General features: G+C 38.7%; 1 protein-coding gene across 1 annotated transcript; it reads right to left on the bottom strand.

Annotated features, from left to right (window-relative positions):
* Window positions 1-547: 547 nt before the first annotated feature.
* c9 (complement C9) lies at window positions 548-9,638 on the bottom strand. Its single transcript, XM_004074512.3, has 11 exons — window positions 9,505-9,638; window positions 9,331-9,421; window positions 8,479-8,629; window positions 8,256-8,397; window positions 6,037-6,175; window positions 5,733-5,954; window positions 5,392-5,632; window positions 5,187-5,315; window positions 3,465-3,640; window positions 1,021-1,255; window positions 548-944 (listed from the first exon to the last, which is right to left on the bottom strand). Exons 1-11 carry the CDS (start codon window positions 9,579-9,581, stop codon window positions 787-789), a joined length of 1,761 nt encoding a protein of 586 aa, XP_004074560.1. The 5' UTR covers window positions 9,582-9,638; the 3' UTR covers window positions 548-786.
* Window positions 9,639-16,823: the final 7,185 nt, after the last annotated feature.

Raw genomic sequence — 16,823 nt, 5'->3', positions numbered from 1 at the left:
ACCCCTATTTAGCTTTGTGGTCTTTTAACTGAGCTAATAAACCTGCTGCATTTGAATCCAGCCGTCTGCCTGTTTTGTAACACAAATATGATCTTCTGTCCAGCAATGATATGTAGGATTCGCATCTCTTCCGAGATGGTTGAAAAATTGACATTTTTTTAAACTGTAAATGTCAATCCAGTAAATGTAACTCAGTTTTTACTTTCTTAGTTTAAAAATATTTCTATTGCGGAATAAATTTCTTTGCATTTTCATTTTCTCACTTTTTATGGAAAAGTGTGATATACTTTATGTTTGCAAAAGCTAAACAACCAGTCTTCAAAAAAGAGACTATTTAAAGTAAAAAATTATTTTTAGTTCATGGATTCTTGTGCAGACATGAAAGAGTTTTCACAGTCTGCTAAAAGAATAAAAAAGATTCTCTTGTTTTGATTAAGAACACCACCTTAATCTCTGCATGACCTAGTGCTGCTTTTCTCTTGTTCTTCACTCATCTGGTTCTCATTTGCGCTGCGCAACAATCACGTATGTGTCATAAAAAGTGAGATTCAGATCAAAACTGTGGCTTTATTTTACCCAAGAATGTGAACAAATTTCAGAGATTATAATAGAAATCATAATTACTGCAATGCTACTGCTTATCCTTTTACTTAAAACATATCAGATGACCTATTAATCGGGATTAATGTTTATTTTTAAGTTTCATAAACAATGTTTTGCTTGTCCTTCATCTGCACTTGTTTGCTCTTATGACCAAAATCTCAAAGGACATCTTTCAGAATTCGCTTAGCAGTATTCGTCACTGTTGGTGTCTCCTGTACACGACGCTCCAGGGACTCCATCTGTTTTGCAGAACCGAGTTCTGCTGCGTTTTCCTCCACTGCAGCTGGACCAGGTTGACCAGCAGGACCAGTTACCCAGTTGATCCACCGTAGGTCTTGTTGCTAATATAAAATTAAAAAGTTAACACATACCAAAATAAATTGGTACATAGATATACTTGGATAATGCATGTCCTACCCGGGCCTTTATTTTTGTCTGGTTTGAAGTTCTGGCAGGCCGAGCCCTCAAAAACATCGGGGCAGATGCAAATGCACTTTCCCTCTAGCAGAGCAAGAGTGCCTCCATTTTGACAGGGCTTGCATTTGCACACGTTGTATTCAGCCATGTAGTCCTGTGTGGCCCGTTTCAGGTTTTCGATCCTGGCATTTGAATCTGGCATATTCGGTGGAACCAGCATATAAATGGGTTCCGGCTGAAAATAAAAACGGGGATGTGAGTTATCTCACACTGGAACGTGGAAGCAACGTGGTTTATTGACTTCATGACAGCACAATATCTTTTTTTTTTTTTCATTTGTTTGCTAAGTTGTACATTTAATGCAAATGTAACAGACTCTGAACTGGTTAAAACTAAAGCTTAAGCTGGGCTACTCTCACTTTTTTAATGTTGCAAGGTGTTTCGTTCTATTATCTCTAAATAAAAAAAAGAAGTGTGCCATTAAGTATTGCTTCAGCTTCTTAGCCCTTTTACAGCAGAGCTTTGGCTTCAGTGTTTACATTCTTTTGACTACCGTAGCTGTTTACCCATTTAACAAAAAACAGAAAGAATCAGGAGAGGAAGAAAGAAGAAGCAGCCTTGTCCTGATGTGCACCTCTACAGGTGTAGAGACAACATACTTTGTGGGTTTAATTCTAATTTCTAAGCGTTTGTGAAAGGATTATATAGAGTAGTTGTTTAGGCAAAGCAGTGGCGCCGACCACTACTGCTGCATCTTAAGCACAACCACAAGAAGAGACAAAAAATAATAAAAGTTAGGGGAGAAATCTGCGGGTAAAAATCTTGTTAACCCTTGTGCTATCTTAGATGACCCCACCCTTACATTGACGTGTTCTCCCTACCATGACAAAGGTGGATAAAGGTGGAAAGTGTTCATGTAATCCATGGACACCAGTGAGGTTCACAAATCATTGAAGAAAAAGGTTCAGAGCATTGTCTAGTGGGTCTAGATGACCCAACTCCCAATGTTAAAGTGCCTAGGATAGCACAAGGGTTATAGACCTAATATATGGTGGCTATGAAGTTCAAATTATATTAGCAAATCACTCAACACAAAAACATTTCAAAGATCACAACGTAAATTAAAAAGGCAAAATTCATATAAAAAAACACAGCATTACAATTTTGAAAGCAAAATAAATTCCAGAAACCAAAACCTAAGAAACGAAAAAACAAAAACAAAAAAAGTACCCAGAAAAGGTAGGTACTGAGGGGCATCACTGATTGGATGATGACATCCAGCATCACTTCTTGTCAAATGACTTTCAGTTGAAATGATGGACCAACATCAGATCCAATCAGTGATGTTCTTGTATCTACCTCTTCTGGTTTCTTATTGAATTACAATTTTAAAAATTTCATTTTGATTTCTGAAAATTACTTGTGCTTTCCCAAATGCTTTTTTTCATTTTTACAGAAATCGAAAAAGATAGTCACTATAGGACATCGCTGATAGGTCGATGACGTTTGTCCATCATTTAAACTGAAAGTTATTTGACATGAAGCAATACTGGATGTCATTATCCAATAAGTGATGACCTATGGTACCTACCTTTTTACGGTTTCTTATTGTATTACAATTTTCAACATTTCATTTTGTCACCAATATAAAACGACCAATCTAAAATTCCAAAGCTCCACCCTCTTCCAAAACTTCAGACTTTAACAGCAGGTGGTACCAGAGGCCATATTGACAAACTATTCCCAAAACCTATTACAATACATAGACATGGACAGATTTTTGAACAGATGGGTAATATACAGTACTGTGGCCAAATCCTCATTATAATCCCATATCAAGTGTTTATGGGGGAGAGGGAGGGGTTAAGGGTGGCTTGGGTTTTTATTTGAATACTTGTATATGTTTATGTTCTGCGCACTGCATGAAAAGTTTGATTTACTGTACACAGAGAACAAAAAAAAAAACAAAGAAAAATCGAATTGTTTCAGACTGTTTAGTGTGAATATCACCTTTTTTGTTTAAAATTGTCATAACTGTTTTGTTAAATTTTGGCCTATGAGACTCATGTCTATTATCATTTCCATTTGTATAGTGATTACACTGCAGCAGGTTGGGCTATACATAACCACTCTTCTAAATGTTCTGTGGGTGGCACTGGTATGGAGCCAGTAAAGAATCTTCTTTCTCTTTTGGCCTGTCCCATCAGCTGCATGGTTAACTTGGTAATGTTTTACGCTGGATGCCCTTCCTGACACAACCCTTTCAATTAATCTGGGCTTGGGACTGGCACACAGAGGTGGAGAAGGGAATAGGGAGCAGCCTGGATTCGAGCCCTGGTACCACGGACGGAAGGTGCTGCAAACCAGCACGAGCTAAACCGGCTCCTGGAGCCAGTAAAGAATGATTGTGTTTTATCTTTACGTTTCCAGCGTCTCCATCGTACCTCGCTGCTCAGCAGTGCAGGGGCATCTGCGATGGACCGAGCCCAGAACTGATATGTTCCGATGTCCATTATCCCCTCTTTGTTTAGCTTGCCTCTCATGGCAACAGCACTTTCCATATTTCCTCCTCTGACAGATGTCACAACCTTATCCACCACTGCTTTTCCATCAGTGTCAGCTGTAAAACAAAAATGCGAGAAGCCCATTAATTTAACTCATTTACATGTTTACAATATTCTCATTGGAAAATTAAAAAATAACTCAACCCCTTGAAAACATTGAGAGTGATTAAAACATGTGGTCCCAGCAGCAAAACATTACGTTTCATGAACCTGGCAAGTGCGATGGATCTACAATTGGCGGGACTAGCAAGATCATGAGTTTAAACAAGGGTAATGGGTCTTATTTTGAAAATCCAGCAGCTCTCCTGACTTCATGTTGAAATTTTCATTTTTTTTATCAGAGACTAATGTAATTCAGTTGCAGTACTGAAGCAAATGAGCTTTAAAATCTGCAGCACTCACTGACTTGAGTGAGTCTTTGGCAACCATTTGTTAAGACTAACCACTACCTTCTGTTACTACATTCAAAGTTCCACTCTGATCATCTTTTGATCTATTTTCAAAGCGTTCCTTGTGGTTTTTTATTTATGATTAAATAATTTTAAGCCGAAATTTAGAAATACTGTCATTTTCTAGAACATTGTTTCTGCAGGAGTTCATTAGAAATTCCTGTCTGAGTTGTGGAAAGGGCTGTTGATGCAAAGTAACCCTGACTCCCTCCTCCTCCCCACTGCTGAGAGCTCTCTGTTTACACTGTCTCCTGCTGGCATGCAGCCCCTCACACCCCCAACCCAACGTTAGCGGTACAACAAAAAGGTAGAGCAATATTGGAGTTACAGTTTTGTGCCAGATCCCAGCTAAGACTGGGAAAACCAACATTTGGATGCATCAGAATGGAGCGGAGCAGGGAGTTTAGGGTGTTTTCTATGTAACTAAAATTGTCTTTTTTCGTCTCCTCCTGATTCATGTCCTGCTGCAAGCTGAACAGAGGGGATGATGGACATCGGAACATGTCAGTTCTTGGCTCGGTCCACCGCAGATTCCCCTTGCACTGCTGAACAGCGAGATACGAAGGAGACGCTGGGAACTCAAAGATAAAACACCTCCTGCATGTAGGTTTTAATGCACATTCAAACTATCAGGTTTGATTCGCACCAAGGTTCGATGGCAAAATGTGAAAGCTCATCTGAAGCGTGGTGCGGCTTACTTGAGAACTACGGGTGTCTATTTAATTGAGGGTATAAAACTGAACTATTTTTTTACTTGTGCATTTCATGGCGGGGGGCAAAAAACAGTCCACAGTGCAAAAGAAGAATCACAACAATCGGGAATTGTCTGAGAGGTTAAAGACAGCCGTGAGAAGATACAGGTATTTAATACAACATAGTGTTTGGCGATTCGCAGGACTAAACACTTTTTTGTGGTTTTATTTTTTTTATTTTGGTCAGATGATACCGCCCCCAAGTGAGCTAGATTTTGGGCAGCGGACATTTTTTTCTTTTTAAATTTACCAGATGAAGCTGCGAAAAATATTAAAATTCTCTACTACTTCAATCAAGTCCACTCAATCGTCTATTTTCACTCTAGTCTGTGTGTAAAGTCTAAGTAAATGATGACAATACAGATAAAAACGAGAATTATGACTGATTATATCAGGCTAACCTTGTGTTATTTCCTTGGGGTTGTCGCATCCCTCAGGTTTTACGTGACCTGAAACATCGACCCCTGGGACCCCAAAATCTGCTGTAATGCCTGCTTTGATGCACTGTTGAAGGGTTCGCTCTGTAATTTCTGCAAGAAACATACAAAAAATATAAGTTTTCGGGTAACATATACCCACAAAGAGATCCGTTTCTGGTGCACATACGTTTTGTCTTGATGGTATCCTGGTTTAGAACATAGACTAAGTCGTATTCACCACCTGACTTTCCATTTTTCGTGTAGTGGGTTCCATAGTCCTCCAGGAAGGCAAAGTAAATACCCTTTTCATACTCAACAGGCAAAGACTGGACATGTTTCAGGAATTCATCTGCGAGTTGGAGCTCACGGGAGCGCATCCTGTAGGTGCTCATCTGCACTCTGCCTTTTACTCTCATAAAGCTCTTGTTCTGAGAATATGATGGAAGAATGGAATATTTAATTGTTCTTGGTTTTGCTGTTAAAGGTGAAATCTCAGGGAACTTTCTATAAGTGTTGGATGGTACCTACCTTTATGGTGGTGTATTCCGTGACCTCCTTCAGCATGTTTTGCCTTGAAAATCCAAGGTCTGCTCCAATAGTTCCAGACAGATTGGACATAGATGGTTCAGATGGGCTAAGTTTTACGTTGAACCCTGCATCAAGTTTAAACGTCTTATCCTGTATCATGGTCTTCAGAAGGCTGTGCGTGTTCTCGTAGATTTCTCTGGAGACGGTCTCCTCCACCAGAGTCTGGAGGAGCAGAAGGAATTCAGTAGCACGTCAGAATCCTTCATCTGTCCAGTTTGACCTTCTGAAATGAGTAAAATCCTACCTCATAATTGAGGACACCGACGTTCCAAGGAAGCCTGTCATAATTCCCTTTGTTTGGATTTCTGACACGGTCACACCTCCCATTAAAGTAGTCATTGTTGAAGGGGTTCATTCGAGGATTAGCACCCAAAATGTTGATCCTGGTGTATAAAGGTAGAAGTGACTGATTCAAAAGTTAAACAACGAACATTCAGAGCACTTGCAGCATCGCTCCATTGTGACTTCAAACGTTAAATGCCAAGCAGTAACACTTTTTTCAAACAAAACAGTTGTCAGTAAATAAGATTGTGGCTCTACAAGACTGTGGAAACCAGTGAAAGGATCTGGGCTGAGTTTACGGTTTATCTACCAAGATGTAACTCGGTAGAGTTTTGACGATAATGAATGACAAACCCAGAGAGCTGTTGCATGGTGCTCTTATTTTGGTAATCGCCACTCTTCTCCCTTTAAATCAGGCTGATCATTCTCAACTGCCAGGTTCAGTATTTAACCTTTGGTGAGCCACATATTTACCCGCTCAGTCAGTATTTCTAGTGACTTATTCCAAGGTTTTTGATCTCGCTCAAAGCCTGTTCCACCTCATATTGTTGAATTTCCCTTCTGGTTTCAGACTCTGTACTTTGCATGTTGGATTGCCCAATGAGTTATATGTTTATGTTCTCTGTGGAAGAGGACTGGGTACTGAATAGACCTCCACAGCCAATGAGTTGTATAGATAGGCTAGTCGCTGCACTTCAACATGGAAAGTTGAATGCCATATTGGAAAGGGCAATACATGTATGCCAGCTCACTGCTGTGCAGCAATAATAGCGCAAACAGAGCTGGAAAACAAGGATGTGACTTTTCATTATTAGACAGCTAATAAAAGAGAACTTGTAGAAAACTTTTTAGGAAAATCTGAGTGAGTTTACTCTGAACGGTAAACATTGAGGCTGAACTTGATGATGGTAATGTTAACACGTTTACCAAGCCTGTTCAACGTCAATGGTATCATTAGACTTCTAGAAACTATTTCCACGTTTTCTGGCAGGACCCGCATATTGTTTTGTTTTTGGTGGAGGACCTTATTATTTGTATGTGTGTTCACCCTCAGATCAGTTGAGCATGAGGAATATAAACTAACCAGTTCTCTCTCAGTAGCAGCGAGTAAAGAAGGAAGAGACATACTAATTAAAATTGTGCTGCTTCGAAACTAGTATTTGATTCTGCATTTGTCATCACTTTTCTTGTGCATTTGACGAAATAAGTATTAAGGTGGGAAAACTTGAAGTGCCCGTTTGAAGCCTGATGGAAAATAATAGCAATTGTAATGATGATTTTGTTTTTTTGGGGTTACAAAATTATTTTCAATTACAAGATATGATTTTTGTGGACGCGTACAGTATGCACCACATCAATAATGCCAACCTTGGACTCTCTCTTCAGTCTCATCTGGTGCATTCAGAGTCAAATGTTTGGTCAACATCAGACCAAACCCCCTTTTCTTTTTGTTTAGGAAGGTAGGTAGGTACTGTGCATTTTGGAAAAAGTTAATCAAACAGATTAAATAAATCCGAAGAAGTGCTAATGTGGGAGGGAAAACAATGTAGGGTCAAATTCGAATCAGCTTAAAGTAAACGAAAAAACAGAAAAAAATGTAATGACTGTTTTAGACTCGAAAGTATGCATTGTAAACTTGAAGGTATTATTGAAAATGAATGAATAAATAAATAAATAAATGTATAAATTAAAAAAATCCATTTTTCTTTTAAGTTTACACAATTCCTTTTTCTAATTTACAATTTTATTTTTCACATTTTCAATAATTCCTTCAAGTTTACAATGTGTACCTTAGAGTGAAAAATATTTTTTTAATATTCCCTTTTTTTTTCTAATTTACAATCTGATTTTCCTTAACTTTAAGCTGATCAAAATTTTACCCCATAAAAATGTCTTATGAGTGAAGGTGCAGACAGGAGATCAATGTGTTTTTCAATATATGGTAGTCGGAGGACTTGCAGAACTCATAAGCTTTCCTTTTCAGTCCTCGTTTTAAAATTCAGAGCCAATTTGTGGCAATACTGCCCCCACAAGAGCAGATCATGCAACTGTGTGACACTTTCAGGAGCGTGACAGTGAACAGAAGGGTGAGCATTTTTTTTTTTTTTTAAATATGAATGGGTCTTTTGAAAATGAGTTGGTTAGGCTGCATTTGTGTGAAAATGTTTCAGCTGCTCTTACCCATATCCTGCTGTCCTGCCTTGTTCATTGTTAATGAGAACTGTTTGACCACAGGGTTTCCGCACAGGGTCGCAGTCTTCATCTGATCCATCCTCACAGTCATAGTCCCCATTGCACATTAACCTTTTCTTGATACATTTTCCTTTAAAAAAAATACATGATGCTTAAAACCTTGAACATAAAAGCTGCAGAATGTTGCAGATGGGATGTGAGGCTGCAGTACTTGATTCACACTCGAACTCAATGTCTGAGCAAGGGATGGCAGTCGGGTTCACGCACGCCTCAGATGTTGTGCAAGCCGTACTTTCACCTATTGATCCCTGGCAAGCATCACCCCTAAACTGGCCAAACACTTCTATGGCCCGAGAACGCCTCTGAGGGGATCAAAAAACAAACACGATGCTGTGCAATCTCCCCCCAAAATGATATGCATTCAAGAAAATAAAGATGCAGCTTTTTATAAACAGGATTCAAGCCGTAGAGAGAGAAGCCGAAAACCAGAAAGAAGACATTTAGGTGTGATAAACTAGACAAAGTGATGTTCAAATCAGGTAAAACCTGTCATTATTTGACATTAAAATAAAAAATATAGCATAAAATTATGATATTTACTTATTTTAAAAGTTACAGTTTTTGAGTTTTGTGTTTATTTATTTTTAATTTATTTCAGTTTATTTAATCTGACTGTGCTTTGAATGCCGTCTCGTTAGAAGTCGGACTCTGAATAGAAAGGATAATTTCCTAAAAATGTGTTTTAAGTCTTTTAAGAAGATGAACCAGCCCACAGAGGAGCTTTATTTGCTAACAATTAATGAAAAAAACTGAGGCTGAGGTTAAACAAGAATATATAGAAAAAAAAGCTAAATTAACCATTTATAATTACAGCACGTAACCAAAAAAGTAGAAAAAGAATCAAACTGTTGGTTTGAAAGTGAATATTTACATTGCATCACTTTGTAGCTATGTCAAAAATCTTTTCATAAAGCTAAAAGAAAGGGTCTCAAACAGTAATAATATCAACTGGGAAATTAGATTTTGTTGCCTTGGGTTGTGGAAGCAGACTTCATAGACGTACTCTGATCTTTGTGCAGGGATCACAAGTCGTCCACTCTGACCAGCGGCTCCAGACACAGTTAATAGGTGGTGGGTCAGGAATCTCTACAGCCCTGCGAGAAGCACATTTTACGTTCTGAGATGATAAAACAGAAGAAGAAAAAAAGGATTTTTGCTGCTGGTGGCACAAACGTACGCTCCTCCTCTAAAGAATCCCAGAAGTAGACATAGACTGCAGAAGCCCAGCTGAAGCGCGACCTCGATTCTCATCATGAATCTTTGAAGGGACAAACAGAGTCCTGCTCTATGTAGTCTGTTCACATAGCTTTTGGTTAATGATTGTCCACCTACATTGCTAACAATCAATCATTTAGATTTCAGATTCAGGATTATTGATTAGAAGTCTGGAAAAACTGAATAGTAATATTGTTTTTTTTATATTGACAGAATAGGTTACGATTTAATTTTCTAATTTATGTCTTACTGTGTCATTGGTGGAAACAAACAAATATAGGAAGACTGAAGAATAGAATTCAATTGAGTGTATTTAAAGTTAATAATTCAAAATCTTTTTTTATTTGCAGCAAACCTAAAGAAACAAATACTGCAAAAACAAGCTTAAACTAAACATTTGAACAACTTTTTTTTTTTTAAATATTTTTTTCTTCTTTCCCTCTCTCAAAAGGTCTAACCAAGCCACAGTTGAAAATAAGAATACTGCTCTTAATCTGTCTTACCTGGACAAATAAAGGTTAAATTAAAAACAAAAAAAACAGTCATTTCTAAGTTGCATAGACGCTCTCTAATCTGAGCATTTGTAAATGCTTGCTTTTCCAAGATTGGGCAACCATACTGTGCTAGGGAAAGGACAGCAAATATTTAAACAGATTATTCTTTGATACTTGGTCATTTTAAACAGATTATTCTTTGATACTTGGTCATTTTAGATATCTGTTTTTTTTTACTTGTTATATCATGAATGATTTTAATTTTAATTTTATTTGTTTTGGGTGTATAGTGGCAAATTGACCTTGAGTCTAAGATAATAAACATTCTTCTTTTCCTCCACTGTAACACATTGGAATTTACTAGATTTTGTTTTCAAAATAAAAGAAAAAAATATATACTACTGTGATTCAACTTTTCATGCATTTTCATGTCTGCATTCAAAACATACTGTAAAAGGTTAGACCAGGGGTCTGCAGGTCAGCTCTAATCAAGACCACATATAGGGGCATGGGCAAGGCAAGTGCTGTGATTGCTCCCCCCAACTGTAATGCCTCGCAAAAATCCAAAATTAACTGAATAAACTTTTTTCCGAACCCACAAAAAAACAAACAGAGAAATATATATTATAAAGGAAACAAAACATAAGAGTGGACAGATGGACAAATAGATGAAATAAATTGAAGATGAATGCAGCCCCAACAGAAACAAACTAGTGTCTTGCTTGTGCCGGTCAGGAAGAGGATTCAACACAAAACATATAAGACATATCAAATAGATCAAAGGAGAGGACAGATGTATGGATAGCTGATGTGGTATGCTGATAGCATGATTTTATAAGCATTTTAGGGGCTTAAAGAGATATGGCACCCCCAACTCACCCAGAAATAGTTTTTTTTCCACAAATAAAACATAAAGATGGGCTTTTTTTTATTCAAAATAGTATATACCTTTTCTACAGAGATATACATGACTTCTTACACAGGATCATCTCAATTCAGCAAATGTAATTGTTGGTAGGTAGTCGGATGTAATTTGCTATTTAAAAAACGTTATTTTTTAAACACTACTTTTTCAAATTTAAAACATGTTCATATTATTTAACTAGATAGAGTGCCAGAATGGAGGGGTAATAGAGCCACATGTGGCTGTGGGGCTTCAGGTTGCAGATAAAATTGTGCTGCAGTGTAAACCCTTGACCACAAGGTGACAACATTGAGAGCTGAAATTCAAAAGAGCTCAAACAAAACTCTAACTTGTTTTTGCTGAAGTTGAAAATGTGTGTAAATGCCTCACATGCTTTGCTGCATACTTTCAAATTAAAGCTTTCCTTTATGTTAAAGTGCATTTTTCTTTAGGACTGTCTAACGCAGTTCTTGCTCAATATACAGGAAGTTTTGAACTGTTGCACTCTGCCATGTGATCCGGGAAGCTTTTGCTGAGTCTGCAGCATGGCATTCTACAAAAGCAGGGAGTGCGGTGCAGAGTGTGTGAGAGGCCTTAAAAAGTAAGAGCAGAACTCATCCCACTGAAGAGAGGAGACAGTTTGACACAGAATGGGTCAAATCAGCTGAATCGTGGAGCTGACGAACCCCTGATGTGACACTTCATGATGACAAGTGTTTCCCTGCTGACTTGAACAAACACAAGCAGACTTTTTCCCTGTCCAAAGTTAATCTTTGCCTGCTTCTGTGAGAGGCATAGATGTGGCCGTGGCTCAGTGGAGAGGCACAAATATGTGCTGAAGTCACCACTTTTATGAGTTTCCTCCTAACTTTGTCAGGAAACCAGAGGGTAGGTAAAGCGCTTGGCCAATATTTCTCCTGACTAGGAAGACTTCCTGTTTTTCAGAGTGGGGGTGGGGGGCTGTAAGAGTGTGGAAACAGTTTTACTGTAATTTAGAGACAGCGTTTCTTTGTTTCTCATCTCTACGTACGGAAGAAATTGATGAGGTGATCCTTTGCCATTTGGTATTTTTAGAGTGAGCTGCAGAAGAAAAGAGCAGGAAAGTGGGACACAGAGGATAAAAATCTCAAAAGGCCTTAATTACAGACGGTAGATAACAGGCTATGGTGGCGTCTGGCTGTGGCTGCAGCCAGTTCCACCGTCTACGCCCAAAAATGTTCAGACTGCATGGCCTTCCTGTCAGAAATTAGAGAAAGATGCTTTCCAGGAGACTTTTCCAACAGTCTGGGATGATTTATGATCAGTTTATTTGTTGGATTTGCGCAAAATGTGCTTGCTTTTATTTGTATTTGTTATTACAGGCATCTAACATCTGCAGAAAGTTCATCTCTAAATAAAAGGTCGGTCTGGTGACCAAAGGGGTGGTGGTGGTAATTCTTGGCTTCTCACTAATCTGATTTCCAAGGGTTCAGCTCCTAAAATCCAGCCTCTGTCAGCAGAGCACAGGATACAAAGCTGGGAAAGACATCCTTCCGCTGTTGTCTTTGCTCTCATCCGTCAGCTCGGCAGCACAAATTTGCATCAGATCTACTCTTTGGTTTTTTCACCTGTGTCGTATTTGAAGATGCATATTTGACCTGAAGGAGCAGTGGTGTATTACTATGTTGCTATTACCCAAAAGCAACTTTTATTTTGATGAAAGCTCTTGAAAGGTCAAGGGTTTGAAGGTCGTTGTGTTAAAGACCCACTCCAATGAGAATCATGTTTTTGGTGATTTTACCTTGTTCTTGTGCATTTTTCTGATGATGGTGGACACATAAAAAAAAACAATCTCATAATTCCATTTCTGAGTATTTTTTTATTTTTATTAAAATCATTGTGAACCAAAAGCAAATGAAAAAAGTCATTTGAAAAAAAGGCTGGGTCAAAAGCTCCCTACTCTGAGCGACGGGGAGGGTAAAGGGGTTGGGTTTTTCTGTGCCAACAACAGTTCCAGCGGTTCCCCCCACAACTCAGATACGACATTCCAATGCCGCTTTGCAGAAATGATGTCCTAGAAAACGACACAGATTTTTTAATTTTCCCTGAAAACGACATAATCGTTGAGTGTATAAAAATACATTGAGTGTAAAAATGTACTAAAATGAACAAAAGTTTCATCAAAAGCATCAAGTCGCTTTTTGCTAAAATAGACTCCCTGCTTAAATTTGTCTGTTGTCTGTTTCAAGAGCTTTTATGAGCCATTTGTGTCATCATCTGAACTCTCATATTGTGTTCGGGTCAAAATTGTGTATTCAACACAGTGAATACACAATTAGTGTTTAAATAAAAAAAGAGATTGTTCATAGCTGTTCAACCACTCAAGTTTACAGAAGTGAAACTTGTGAGTTCATGAAGAACAGCCCTTGTGACGTCCCTGCTCATGTTGGCACAGATGATAGAGTTGACCCTTTACCAGGGTTTTCTGTTGTTAAAGATTTTAACTCTCCAAGTTAGTCACTATGTTGAATACAGTGGGTGTTTATGTTGTACTTTTTTCTCAGTTTACACCAACATTTCAGTTCATCTAATAATTATCCCAAACAACAATCAGTTGATGCCTCTGGAAACGCAAACATTTCCTGTGTGACGAGTGGATTTTCACTCTGGGAACAGAACAGCTGCCCCCTGACTGCTTAGAGCTGCAAATATGAAAACTGTCATTACTGGATCACACTGCAGCATCTAAAGCCAAATACACATTCATGTGAAGGAAGTTGATGACCCATTTGCAGCCAAGTGTTTACTGTAATTGCAGTCAGATTAGTGTGAGGCAGGGGAAATGTCATGCCTGCTTCTCTGCCCTCAGGGTCCTCCCTGATGCCTCTGTGTTCTTTCATAATATTGACCTCAATTACTTTAATGTAGAGTTACGAGTTGTAGTTTACTAGTCATCAAACGGTTGTGGACCTACATTTTTACCACTAATGCTAAATGAAAAGCAAAGTATTAGTCACAGGGTCTCTTTATTGGAGAGTAAGTCCACTTAACATGATATACTTATCAAAGCAAAACATATAGATTTCTATTTATAACAGATGTGTCTTTATCTCCCTAATGTCCCACTGCTTGCAATTCAGAATTGTAAACAGCATAGTTACTGCAACCTAAATCTTAGTGTCAAACCAATGTCTTTGAGTATAGGGTGTAATATTTTACTGTTTCATGGCTTGATTGGGTAAACATTAGAAACGCCAAAGTTCTCGGTGTAAAACTGAACTGAATGTTTTTCGCCATTGAACCAAATCATTCCGAAAATGAATCATGGCATCCCTATGGATAGAAGTCTTTTGACTTTTTTCCTTTATAAGTCATACAAAAATGATTTGGAATTGTCAGATAAGAGCAAAATGGTACAAGGATTCAGATCATCAAACTCATTTTTTGTTGTGCAAAGACAATCCAAATGAACACAATGCAAAAAGTTTAAAACATCCCAGTTAGTAAATTGCAGGTTGTTTTGCTTGAGTGGGGTTTGACGCAAAGCTTGAAATGCTGCAGCAGTGTGTTGAATTTCAATTGTGTACATTTCAGAACTACATGTTACGGGCCTGGGCTTTGTTAGTGTGTTTGTTTGCCCCTTTTCTCCTCTTCCTGCACAGGTGAAGGTGTTTGACAGTCAGAGGACAGAGATAAAAGATCTGCCGTAGGAGCTCTTGAGGTGACTCTTTCTCTGGGGCTTCCTGCCACATCCAGATCCCCTGCTGCAGATTTGTGTCTTTTAATCTACTCCTCTGCAGGCACTCATCTGTTTAGTTCCATTTGTTTAATCTAATTTACAAACATACATTTTATCCCCAGACACACATGCAATAATACGTCTTCATGCTTTCTGTTATTTTTGTTGTTGGTTCTTCTTTAAACATATTAAAAGTACTTCGAGTTCAAAAAACCGGCTTCGTCTCCCCTCTTATTTGTCATTGTCAATAGCCAATTGTAACAAATTGGTGTCCTCTCTGGGATCTGAACCCAAGCTCTGTGTCACCGAACTGAGAATCGTACCTCTACCTTTTTAAAAGGCATGAAATATACTACTTAAAATAAGTTATGAATACTGTGGAAAAACTCAGTAATTGTTGTACACATAGTGTTTGTTTCATTTCACAGACTTTCGGGATAGGGAGGTATTAATATTGGTATGATAAACACACCACATTCAGTATTTTCCACATAATGGTCTCACTGTGTACAGTGTGTCTCACTTATTGGAACCAAAACCAAAAACCTCTAAAAGAAAAACCTTGATTTTGCCAAAAAGTTGTTCTAAATTCTTCATTCAAAAAGCCATGAACACACAACGTTGCTTAACAGACCAGCGTCGCCACCTGCCCATAGCACGCTTTCAGGTTGGGAGGGGAGAGTCAGATGTGGCAGGTGAACTTGGTGAGTCTCAAAGTGTCATCAGGAGACTTGCATCAAGATACAGGACTACTGGCAGAGTTTGTGGCAGACCCAGGACCACAACGATGACCAGAACCTAAGGATCTCTGCATTCAGACATGGTTTAGCAAACACTGCTCAGCTCCAGGCCCGTTTACCAGATGTGAGGGGTACTAGGGTTTCCAGGCAAACCATTCACAACCAACTCCACCGCTTTGACTTGAATGCCAAACAACCGTTGCAGGTGACTCCACTGACACCAAGACACTGCTGTGAACGTTTGTAGTAGACACTGGACAATGGACAATGCAGCAATGGTCTACTGTCCTGTTCATTGACGAGTGTTGGGTCATCTAAGAAACGATGATCGTCAGCAATGGTGGAGAGGGTAAGGTGAGTGATACTCTAAGGTCAACATGGTCCCCTGGCTTTACTTTGGTGGAGGGGGTGCGACAATCTTCAGGCATCACCAGTCACCGCATAACCGATTTTAGTTTTTGTAGATCTTTGCACATTCTTTCATCATGTAACCATTATCGTCCCCGAATTCCACCAGCACACTCCGAATCATTCATGGATGATGATGCAACATGGTACCAGAATTGTCACAGCTGGACTTCAGGAAGTCAGAGTGCCTCATATGGTATTGCCAGCAATGACCCCTGACCTGAACCCCATAGAGCATGTCTGGAACCAGCTGAAGCAAAGACTGGATGATTGTACCTCACTTTCAAAACTGCAGAACTACATTGTTGGAGAGTGTATTGCATTTCCTTGGAACAAGATCGTGAGGCTAGTGAAGAGCATTAGACATCGCTGTCAAGCTGTCATTGTAGCAAATGGTAGAATTACCTGCTACCGACATGGTCTTTATTTCTTATTAGGACAATCTTTCTTATTATCTTAATTTTTGTGGTAACAAATATTAAACTACTACTTCTCATTCATTATTAGTGATATCAGAGGGAACTTTTACGTATTTCGTTACAATTCAGACCAAACATACCTAACATTTGTGTGTAGATGCTGATCAAAGTTATTACTGATGATTTCCATACTTTTATTAATTACTTAAAGCTCTCTTTGTCTGTCTGTGTAAAGGCAGTGCAGGAACACAGTGTCATCCCAAACCCTCGCAAAACCTAATTTTGCAGCTGATAACAGTCAAAAAATTTATCACATGCAAAGAAATGGCAGAAAAAGTCAAAGTATCCTTAAAGGAAACTGACAGAAGAAGGTTTGGAGACTCAAAGAAACAATCAGAGGAGACGTTTTTGGGATACGTAGAGTTTTTCAGCTTCAGTTGGATCTTTTTGAGCACATTTTTAAAGAAGTTCCATAAAACAAACCACACTAAACCTATAACAAAATAAGATTTCCTATACAGTTTGGTCTGGGTTCATCTGGTACATTCTGGTTTAGAGACCGCCCCCCCCCCCTCCCCTCCCCTGCCAGCTGAAATCA

The sequence above is a fragment of the Oryzias latipes genome, chromosome 12 (genome assembly GCF_002234675.1).
Source record: "Oryzias latipes chromosome 12, ASM223467v1".
Taxonomy (NCBI): domain Eukaryota; kingdom Metazoa; phylum Chordata; class Actinopteri; order Beloniformes; family Adrianichthyidae; genus Oryzias; species Oryzias latipes.
This window is presented reverse-complemented; position numbering and strand designations above follow the sequence as displayed.

Coding starts and splice junctions, on each gene's coding strand:
- c9 (XM_004074512.3), bottom strand. CDS start 9,581: ATGATGAGAATCGAGGTCGCGCTTCAGCTGGGCTTCTGCAGTCTATGT. Junction 8,630..9,330: donor ATCCCTGCACAAAGATCAGA/GTACGTCTATGA, acceptor TGATCCCCTCAG/AGGCGTTCTCGGGCCATAGA. Junction 1,256..3,464: donor CTGCACTGCTGAGCAGCGAG/GTACGATGGAGA, acceptor TTTTATTTTCAG/CCGGAACCCATTTATATGCT.